General features: G+C 49.9%; 1 protein-coding gene across 1 annotated transcript; it reads left to right on the top strand.

The window, feature by feature from the left end:
- Positions 1–5,735: 5,735 nt before the first annotated feature.
- LOC142830568 (uncharacterized) lies at positions 5,736–10,969 on the top strand. The gene is made up of 2 exons (XM_075936289.1): positions 5,736–6,107; positions 7,492–10,969. The coding sequence occupies exons 1-2, from the start codon at positions 5,822–5,824 to the stop codon at positions 10,809–10,811; spliced, it is 3,606 nt and encodes a 1,201-aa protein (XP_075792404.1). The 5' UTR covers positions 5,736–5,821; the 3' UTR covers positions 10,812–10,969.
- Positions 10,970–11,075: the final 106 nt, after the last annotated feature.

Here is an 11,075-nt window from a genome sequence, read left to right as displayed (position 1 = left end):
CATACACATTATTTTTTAGAGTTTTGCCTTGTTTCATTTTAAATACCACCAGGGTGTGCTTCCCCATTTTTCCCTTGGAAACTATTAAAATAATTGACTTAATCACAGCCCAGTTTGCATTAAAAAATGCAACGTCTGCACAAATTTTGTTTTTCAGTGCAATAAAGGGAAGCAAGCAAACTGGTATCTGCAGTTTTAGAAACTGGGGTTAGGCTCATTATAACACCTATGATTTTCTGCTAAAGAGAAAGTGCTAAGTATCGCCAGGCCTGAATAGAGAGTTGAGAGAAAACATACAATTAGTCCGTCCCTTTAAGAGCACTTTTAATCGATTCATAGATTTCAAGGCTGATAGCACAACCTGTGATAATCTAGCCTGGCCTTCTGAATAGCACAGGCCCATACAACTTCTCCCAAATAATAACTAAAGTGTATCTGTTAAAAAAACATCCAATCTTCATTTAAAGATTGTCACTGACAGAGACTCCACCACAACCCTTGGTAAATTCTTTCAATGGGTAATTGCACTCACTGTTAAACAATTATGCCTTATTTCTACTCTGAATGTGTTTAGTTTCCACTTTCAGACAATGGATGGTGTTATATCTTTGTCTGCCAAACAGAAAGGCCCATCATTAAATATTTGTTCCCCATGAAGATACTGTAAGGAGCTCAGATGCCCCTGGACTGGGTGTCTAGCAACTCAATGAGCTTGTGGACCCAATACACCCTGGCTGTGTCTAGACTGCATCACTTTTCCGTAAAAGGGATGCAAATTAGACACATTACAATTGCAAATGAAGCGGGGATTTAAATCCCCCCGCTTCATTTGCATAAAAATAGCTGCCGCTTTTTTCTGGCTCGGAGCTTTGCCGGAAAAAAGAGCCAGTCTAGATGCGGATCTTTTGGAAAATAAAGCCTTTTCTGAAAGATCCCTTATTTCTCTTAAAATAAGGAATAAGGGATCTTTCGGAAAAGGCTTTATTTTCCGAAAGATCCGCGTCTAGACTGGCGCTTTTTTCCTGCAAAGCTCCGAGCCGGGAAAAAGCGGCAGCCATTTTTATGCAAATGAAGCGGGGGGATTTAAATCCCCGCTTCATTTGCAATTGCGATGTGTCTAATTTGCATCCCTTTTACGGAAAAGGGATGCAATCTAGACACAGCCCCTCTGTAAGTGACCGTGCTCCCTGAAAGGAGAGCCAATAGATTACAATTTAAACCCTGTAGCAGCAGCAGTATAATGGGTGCTGATTACATTCTATGCTTGTAGCTGTGCCAGACCCGCTTCTTGTCCAGCCCTGACTACACCCCTTGCCTGCTCTGCTCCTGCCCTACTCCCTGCCCACCACTGAACTCCTGATTCCTAAGTCTTGGTGCTAACCATTGACTTGTGTCTTGACCACGACTCTGGTTCTGCCCTGTGATTCTACTCTGACCACCAGTCAGACTCCTACCCCAATCACTAGGAGGCATCACCTACACCTTGATGCATGACACATCCTTGAAGGCTATATAAACTTCATTGCCCATGAAAGCTTATGTTCCAATAAATCTGTTAGTCTATAAGGTGCCACAGGACTTCTCGTTGTTTATGCAGATTCAGACTAACATGGCTACCCGACTGATACTTGTCAACCTATCCTAAGTAACTTGGTCCACTCTTTAACTATCATTACAGGTTGAAATATTTTCATATAATCTAACACAGATCTCCCTTGCTAAAAACTAAGCCAAATGACTTGAACTAAAATAATCAGCATAACAACCAAACAGATTTTATTTCATCAAAGCACTTTCCAATATTAACAAGTTGGTTTAATGAGGGATTTGGATTTCTTTTAAAGAGACCTTACTTCAGATTAATCAACATTTATATTTCCTTGACTTCAGTCCTGCAAACCTGCAGGCACACTCTTGTCAACGGCGCTATGTCAGTACAAAGCTCTGCTCTCAGGAAGCTGCTTGAGGGACTGGGGGCCTTAGGTCATAATGTGATTGTGGGCTAGGCTCATATAGAGCACAGATGTGCTCAAAAGTGTCCTTTTTAGTGTCTGTCTATTATTCACTCACAGGAACCACTGTGCATGCATCAATGCTCTGGTTGTTATCATTACATTAAAAAATTTCAATAATTAGATTTTAGTACATAAGCATGTGTGGATCCACAATGCATAACAACGAATTCACATTCAGACTCTGTGCCACAGCAGTTGAGTATGAACGAAGATCTAACAATAACCTACAAATCTAACCAAGCTGCATGGACAAAGGGGATGAAATAAATCTATATTTCATCATGTTATTAGTATGCACATACACGTGAAGCTCTAATGACTCTGAAGGGAACATTAATGTGTTTCCAGTAAATGTGTTTGAAAAATAACACACAAATTCTTAACAAATCCCTTGGCAGGTTGTCAAGTTTGAAAGACTCTTAGAGCTCCGCTTGGGAATTCCATTTCTTTCCCACCTTTCCTTCTTCGGACACCTCTGTGAACATGTCACTGCAAGGGGTAGGAAACACATCACTCTATCCAGTACTCCTGTTTTCACAGGTCAGATCAGGTACCAGAATCTGGTCTTAAACAAGATGATACAAAGGCTGCATTATATATCACAGCCTTGAAGCCTGTATTATATATCACAGCCTTGTAGGTCTTTGATGACTGTACTGGCTGTGAAATAAAGAAGCAAATACTTACCCATTATCATTAGACATGAGCTTTCCAACAACTCTCTATTTCTGGAGTGCTCTCTCTCTTTTTACAAGCTGAAGACCCTCTCTTATCTTCTTCATATCCACTCACTTCTGAAATGACCTCAATTTGTGGGAGAGTGGATGGGAACTATGCACTTCTTACTGGAGGGAAAATAATGTGCTTACTTAGGCCCCAGTACTGCAAACACTTGCATAGCTGCTTAACTTTACTCCCCAAATAGCACAATTGAAGTGAATTACTACTGCCCACATGCTTAGAGTTAAGCATATATGAGTGTTTGCAGGATCAGGACTGGATTTATGTATTTAAAAAGTCGCCAGATACTAATGTCTTCTAATATCAGTAAGAGTAATAATTAAAGTCCAGTTCATGTATTATATTTGTTTGAAGCCGATAGAAAACTTTTTGTGAGTCAGGGAATTTGGGGATTTTTGCTGTGTGCTTTGTGAATTATCATGTACATTTGCAGCAGTGTATAAATAAATAATATTTGTCTGGTACACAGATGTGCACAAATGATGTAACAAAAATATTCTCTAACAGAGACTGGAAATTGTACACGTTTATTATTCAAACTTTAAAATATCCCAGGCACAATTTTGCAAATACAGAGATAGCACATAAAAATAATCCAAATGAGAGTGAAAAGTAAGTAGAACACAGTAGGAAAATTGACAAATCGCGAAATATCTCAAATAACTTTAACAGTACAAAAGACTCTTAAATCTGGAGGTCTGTATATTATGTACTCATTTGCCAGCACTAACAAAAGCAAGTAAGAAATAAATGTAATAATATATGAAACTTCTATTTAAATTCATTATAGTAATATGTAATAGGAACTTCATAAAACAGAACACTTGCATATGTATACACACGCACACACACACACACCGAAGAACCTTCTGGTGTGCAAGAAGGATAAAAACTGTCCCTGTAAAAAGATGAAAGGAAAGATGTGTATTATATACTATATAAAAACAATCGGTGCATTAGCAGAGCAATATTAGTAACAAGCATGTACGCAATAAAATGCCTATTTAGAGTAAATGGAATGAAAATTAAATCTGATCAAAACAGACACTTTTCGTATTGTGCACTTTACTTCAACACATTCCTGACTTGCGGAGCACATTTAGGACATGATTCTGTGAGTTGCTGAGAGACCCCCCTCACACCATATTACCTGAGAGGGTTCGGATCAGAAAAAGGCATGGTGATGAAAGGTATTAGCCCAAACCAGGAAGTATGGAGAAAAGACTAAACATTTGTTTAGTGAAAAGATTGTGTTGTTAGCTGGGGTGAACAGAAGTTACTTTTCTCAGTGCATTCTAGCAGGTCATTTTGAGAATATACCATGACTTTACTGAACATAAAACAACAAACAGTTTCCTCTGTAAGAGATAGTCAGTTTTTCTCATTGTGCTATCAACTGTGAGTGCATGTGTGTGTGCATGTGCTGAGGAGGGGATAGATGGGAATCCCTAACAACAGATAGCATAGGAAAAATTCCTCCCAGCCTCAGAAATGGTAGTGTCAGGAATTTCAACATGAACAAACTGTACAGCAACCACATTCATCCTGTCACACATGGAGCTGAAGCCAAAAATAAGATATTTGCACAAGAGTCAAACATGTGTGAATGCTGTCCTACATGACACAATGTATTTGACACTGCCTGTGTCAAGAAAGTCATTCCTGAGGTTATACCCAAATGTGGGCTTTCCTTATAGCAGAGGCACGGAAATGATAGCTGAGCCCCAGGGTAGGTTCACAAAAATATGTTTAACTATGTCTGATTTTCAAGTGAAAAATGTCAAGTTTAGTAAACGTTTCCTGACTGGCTTCATTAGTTTATATGCCACAGTCTGCTAATGGCACTGGTATATGTTTGAAGCAAAGCACTACAACTCAACATCATGCAATATTAAATAGAGAAAGCTACTATTACTTACAATATGTCTGCACAAAACTTCTATTATCTATTACAGTGTCATGCCATCATGCACACTACATGCTAGGAACATACACTAGGTCAAGTTACAATTTCTTTAGGGCTGGTAAATCAGAATGATATTGGACCATATCAACATACTAACACCTGCATTTCTATAAGACATATAATAGCAACCAATCATACATTCAAAATCAAAACATTGGACGGGTCCATGAACCCTTTGCAAGCTAGTTAATCTTACAACATATTGACAGCATCATAACCCAATAGCATTTCAGCTGAACAACCCACTCTTCCAAGACCCCAACACTGACACCACTCATATCTGGGGGTTAGATTATGACACTATATCTCCAAGTGGCAAAAGTAATGAGGGTTCCTCTTCCCAGGAATCTTCAAATGATTTTTTTTTTCCGCTCAACAAATTGCACGGTGGGTTTTTTGGTTTTTTTTTGCTCGACAAATTTTACCTTAGCAACTCTAGGGGTTCCTTGAAATTCTTTCAAGCTGAAAAGGGTTCCGTGGCCAAATAAAATTGGGAAACGCTGCTCTATCAGAACAGATTCTGTGGGAATGGGAGTGGGCATGCTATGAGCAAGTCATGGGCTGCCCTGTTTGTAGTGCAGGATGCGTATTATCTAATGGAGCTGTGGAAGCAGGACAGGTTTGGTAGCCAAAGCTGGCAGTGAAACACTGGGATGACAAGCAGATGGCCCTGACCTCCTGGGAATCCTTATTTTGGATTCAATTCCTTCCTCCATTAGACTCCTCTTGTAGATTTCACCATAGGAGCAACAATCCAGTAAATGGAAGTGAATATTCTGTGGGTTATGTAACATGGAGCAACAAATAACATGTTTCCTGAAGCTATGCACAGAAACCCAGCAGTAGTCAAGAAAGAACATTTGGATTTTGGCTGTTTATTCACCAAGGCCTTCTTTACCTCTGCATATATAAGTCACATTTCACTGTGTCTTCCAAAGAGAAAAGCCACAGAAAGAGACACATCTGCAGGAAATGAAACACTTTCTGCTCAAAAGAGCTAACCATGCTGTGACGGGGCGAACCTGCCCCGCACTGAGCAGGAGGAAGGGGAGCCCATTTATTGGGCAGAACACGCCCCTCCCCCACAGCCCTACTGGGCATGCTCGGAGTGCAGCCTCGCTATAAAAGACTGCTGGGCTGCTCAGTTGGGGCGGACCGCTGGGGAGGCAGGAGCTCCGGCCCAAGCTGCAGGCCCGCCGCCGGACCTGCCGCCAGATCCAGAGCCGGAGGAGGCACCGCTGCGGCTACCACCAGCCCTGGGGCGAGCACGTCCCCAACACCGACGCCCGGTGGCCGTCCGCCCCGCTGCAGAAGACGCCCCTGTGCCCCTGCCCCAGGGACAAGACCGCCGGACGAGGCTGCTGCCAGCAACCCAGCATCGCCAGGTGGGACCTCCGTCGGCTGTCAGATTGGGGGTAGGAAGTAACCCAGGGCAAGGGGCCGGGAAACCCCCACCCCCAGTGGGCTTAGCATGTTTTGGGGGAGGACCCCCCGCTGAGCCGTTGGTGGGAACCACCCACCACCATTAGGGCCCTGGGTTGGGGTCCGGTGGAGAGGGAGGGCCCGGACCCCCCTACCCCACCCCGCAGTGCTGGACTAGGCCGCTGGGCCTGCTGCGAGTGCTGGACTAGGCCGCTGGGCCTGCTGCGAGTGCTGGACTAGGCCGCTGGGCCTGCTGCGAGTGCTGGACTAGGCCGCTGGGCCTGCTGCGAGTACTGGACTAGGCCGCGGGGCCTGCTGCGAGTACTGGACTAGGCCGCTGGGCCTGCTGCGAGTGCTGGACTAGGCCGCTGGGCCTGCTGAGATTATAGATTAGGCCCCCAGGCTGGGGGTCAACGCTTTATTTCCCAGGGGAAGGGGGACGGAGGCGGGCGGTGCCCCGCCACAACTGGTGGAGAATGTGGGTATAATCCCCCCCCTTGAGTAAAAGGGGGCGCAGAGGGGGGTTTCCTTTTTTTTTGGGGGTGCTTTAAAAAAAAAAAAAAAAAAAAAAAAAAAAAAAAAAAAAGGCCAGGATTTTAGTCGGGCAGGTGCTCGAGGGGGCCCGGGAGAAGATGGGCCCCCGGAAAGGTACTAGGGAGGCTGTGGGGCAGCTCCTGAAGAGTTTGCCCAAGGAGGACAGGGAGTGGATCCGGCGACAGGGGCCCAAGACGTTGGGGCAGGCGGTAGCCCTATTGAGAGGGCACTGGGTTGGCGGAGGAGCCCGGAGGGGGGCAGGCCGCCCAGGGAGCCGCCAGGGAGACCCCGGGAAAGAGAGGGGCACCCCCAGGGCCTGCAGCTATGGGCAAGTACTAGTAGCGGGGGTGCAACCGCAGAAAGAAGGGGGGACAAAGATACTCATCCCAGTTAAGGTGCAAGGGGAGGAGACCACAGCCTTGGTGGATACGGGGTGTGGACACACACTGATAGAAGAAGACCTAGTCGGTGACCCAGAGCAATGGGGGCCCCCGGTGAGAATGCAGTGTATCCACGGGGAGGTAAGGACGTACCCCACCGCTAAGGTGAGGCTAGCGATCGGAGCGCACGAAGAGAGGTGCAGCGTAGGGGTAGTCCCCCGACTGGCTTACCCCGTGGTAGTGGGGCGGGATTGGCCCCACTTTTGGACCCTACTACAGGGCTACAGGCGAGGGGACCCCGAGGGGGGAGGCCCAGAACAGCCACAGGCAGCGCTAACAGAACTGCCGATGGAAGAAGACCCCGGGGAAGGGACCTCAAGGGGGGCCAGGAGGGGAGCCTCACAACCCTCTCGAATTGACGCCCCCCCCATAGATCCCCAAGAAACTGCTTTCTCCCTGGATGGCGATTTCCTAGAGGAACAAAGGAACGACCCAACCCTCAGCCGGGCCTGGGAGCAGGCGGGAGGACCCGAGTCGAGGGACCGGGCCCCCTTAGGGGGGCCCCAAGGCCCGAGGTTCGAGATACGGGGTGACTTGCTGTACCGCCTGACCCAAGACCCGCAGACCCAAGCCGAGATCTGCCAGCTGCTGGTACCTCAACGGCTTCGGACGACGGTATTGCGATTGGCCCACGATGTGCCCTGGGCAGGCCACCTGGGCCGGGAAAAGACATTGTGCAGACTAGCCCAGCGGTTCTTCTGGCCGGGAATACATCATGCGGTGAGGGACTATTGTGCATCATGCCCCGAATGCCAGCGGGCTAACCCCGGAGGGGTCCCCCGAGCCCCGTTGGTCCCTCTGCCCGTGGTAGGGACGCCCTTTGAACGCATAGGGTTGGACTTGGTCGGGCCGCTGGAGCAAAGCGCCAATAAGAACAAATACATTCTGGTCATTGTGGACTACGCCACTCGATACCCAGAGGCGATTCCCCTCCGGGTCACGACAGCTCGCGCCATTGCTGACGAACTTTTAAAGGTGTTCGCCCGGGTGGGTCTCCCGAAGACAATCCTAACAGACCAGGGGACCAACGTAACATCCAAGCTGATAACGGAGTTGTGCCGCCTACTGAACATCCATTCCCTGAGAACCTCCGTGTACCACCCTCAGACGGATGGGCTGGTGGAACGGTTCAACAGGACACTGAAGTCAATGTTGCGGAAATTCGTCGACGACGACCCCCGACAGTGGGACAGATGGTTGCCCGCTCTTCTCTTCGCTGTAAGGGAGGTCCCCCAAGCCTCCACGGGATTTTCCCCATTCGAATTATTGTATGGCCGACGACCGCGGGGAATTCTGGACTTACTGAGAGAGACTTGGGAGGGACAAGAGAGACGCGCCCAGGGGACCATCCACTACGTGTTACAACTACGAGAGCGGTTAGAAGAATTGGGCCGGCTAGCCCAGGAGAACCTGCGGACGGCGCAGGAAACACAAGCACGCCACTACAACCAAAAGGCGAAGATGCGGAGCTTTCAACCCGGGGATCGGGTGTTACTCTTATTGCCCTCCTCGGAGTCCAAGCTATTAGCAAAATGGCAAGGACCCTTCGAAGTCGTGCGGAAGATCGGGCCAGTCGATTACGAGGTGAGGCTACCAGGGCGGCGGAAAGATTTACGAGTGTACCATGTAAACCTCCTGAAGGCCTGGAGGGAGAGGGAAGCAATGATGATCACCCCCTTCCCCCCAGAGGACGAGTTGGGACCACAAGTGGGAGCCCTGAGGGAGAACCCCCAGGTAGATGTTGGGCAAGACCTAAAGGAGGGACAAAAGCAACAGCTACAAGAACTCATAGCGCGATTCCCACATGTGTTGTCCGCTAAACCAGGAAGGACCCCGTTAATTAGCCACCACATTGCCACAAAACCGGGGCAGAAAGTACGGGACAGTCACCGTCCCCTGCCCAGGAAGATGTGGGACACCGTGCGCCAAGAACTAAAAGAAATGTTGGCCCTAGGGGTGGTGGAAGAATCCCGCAGCGAGTGGAGGAGCCCCATAGTGCTGGTCCCCAAGCCCAATGGCTCAGTGAGGTTTTGCATCGACTTCCGCAAGGTGAACGCCATCTCCCAGTTCGATGCTTACCCCATGCCCCGGGTAGATGTACTACTAGAACGCCTGGGGAGGGCCAGATATATTTCGACCCTGGACCTCACTAAAGGATATTGGCAAATCCCGTTGACACCGAGGACGAAAGCCAAAACAGCATTCCCAACCCCTTTTGGGCTCTACCAATTCACGATGATGCCTTTCGGACTGCATGGAGCCGCTGCCACATTTCAGCGGCTGATGGATCAAGTCTTGGCACCCCACAATGCGTATGCAGCGGCGTACATCGATGATATTATTGTGTACAGCGAAGGATGGGAGGAACATCTAACCCACTTAGAGGAGGTATTGAAGGCCCTAGGGGAAGCCAGGTTAACAGCGAACCCGGCCAAATGTCACCTAGGGAAAGAAGAGGTAACCTACTTGGGGTATACGGTGGGGAAGGGACAGGTGAAACCCGTAATAGATAAAATCCAGGCCCTCCGAGAATACCCCACTCCCACCACGAAACGACAGGTGAGGCAGTTCCTGGGGTTGGTGGGGTATTACCGGCGCTTTGTCCCTAACTTTTCCACCATAGCAGCCCCCCTGACGGACCTGACCAAAAACCAACACCCGCGGCGGGTAGAGTGGTCAGCAGAGTGCGAGAGGGCGTTTCAGACCTTGAGGGACCACCTTACCCGGGGACCGGTATTAGCCCAGCCGGATTTTGACAGGCCCTTCATCCTACAGACGGATGCTTCCGAGGTAGGACTCGGGGCCGTGCTATCCCAGGAGGTAGAGGGAGTAGAACACCCGCTGCTATACTTAAGCCGCAAGTTGTACCCGAGGGAAACCCGGTACTCCACCATAGAGAGGGAGGCACTGGCCGTGAAATGGGCCGTGGATGCACTAAGGTATTATTTACTGGGGAGTACTTTCTTGGTAGTGACGGATCACGCCCCTTTAAGGTGGTTGCAAACAATGAAAGACACCAATGCGCGTATCATGCGCTGGTACCTAGCCTTGCAGCCATATTCGTTTCAGGTGGCGCACCGACCAGGGAAGGTGCACGGCAATGCAGATTTTCTTTCGCGCATAGCTCCTAAAGAGGAGCCACCGGAAAGAAACCTTTTAAGGGGGGAGGTGTGTGACGGGGCGAACCTGCCCCGCACTGAGCAGGAGGAAGGGGAGCCCATTTATTGGGCAGAACACGCCCCTCCCCCACAGCCCTACTGGGCATGCTCGGAGTGCAGCCTCGCTATAAAAGACTGCTGGGCTGCTCAGTTGGGGCGGACCGCTGGGGAGGCAGGAGCTCCGGCCCAAGCTGCAGGCCCGCCGCCGGACCTGCCGCCAGATCCAGAGCCGGAGGAGGCACCGCTGCGGCTACCACCAGCCCTGGGGCGAGCACGTCCCCAACACCGACGCCCGGTGGCCGTCCGCCCCGCTGCAGAAGACGCCCCTGTGCCCCTGCCCCAGGGACAAGACCGCCGGACGAGGCTGCTGCCAGCAACCCAGCATCGCCAGGTGGGACCTCCGTCGGCTGTCAGATTGGGGGTAGGAAGTAACCCAGGGCAAGGGGCCGGGAAACCCCCACCCCCAGTGGGCTTAGCATGTTTTGGGGGAGGACCCCCCGCTGAGCCGTTGGTGGGAACCACCCACCACCATTAGGGCCCTGGGTTGGGGTCCGGTGGAGAGGGAGGGCCCGGACCCCCCTACCCCACCCCGCAGTGCTGGACTAGGCCGCTGGGCCTGCTGCGAGTGCTGGACTAGGCCGCTGGGCCTGCTGCGAGTGCTGGACTAGGCCGCTGGGCCTGCTGCGAGTGCTGGACTAGGCCGCTGGGCCTGCTGCGAGTACTGGACTAGGCCGCGGGGCCTGCTGCGAGTACTGGACTAGGCCGCTGGGCCTGCTGCGAGTGCTGGACTAGGCCGCTG

Source organism: Pelodiscus sinensis, chromosome 9 (assembly GCF_049634645.1).
Source record: "Pelodiscus sinensis isolate JC-2024 chromosome 9, ASM4963464v1, whole genome shotgun sequence".
NCBI classification, from domain to species: Eukaryota; Metazoa; Chordata; order Testudines; family Trionychidae; genus Pelodiscus; species Pelodiscus sinensis.
The sequence above is the reverse complement of the archived record's forward strand: the minus strand, read 5'-3'. Positions and strand labels throughout refer to the sequence as shown.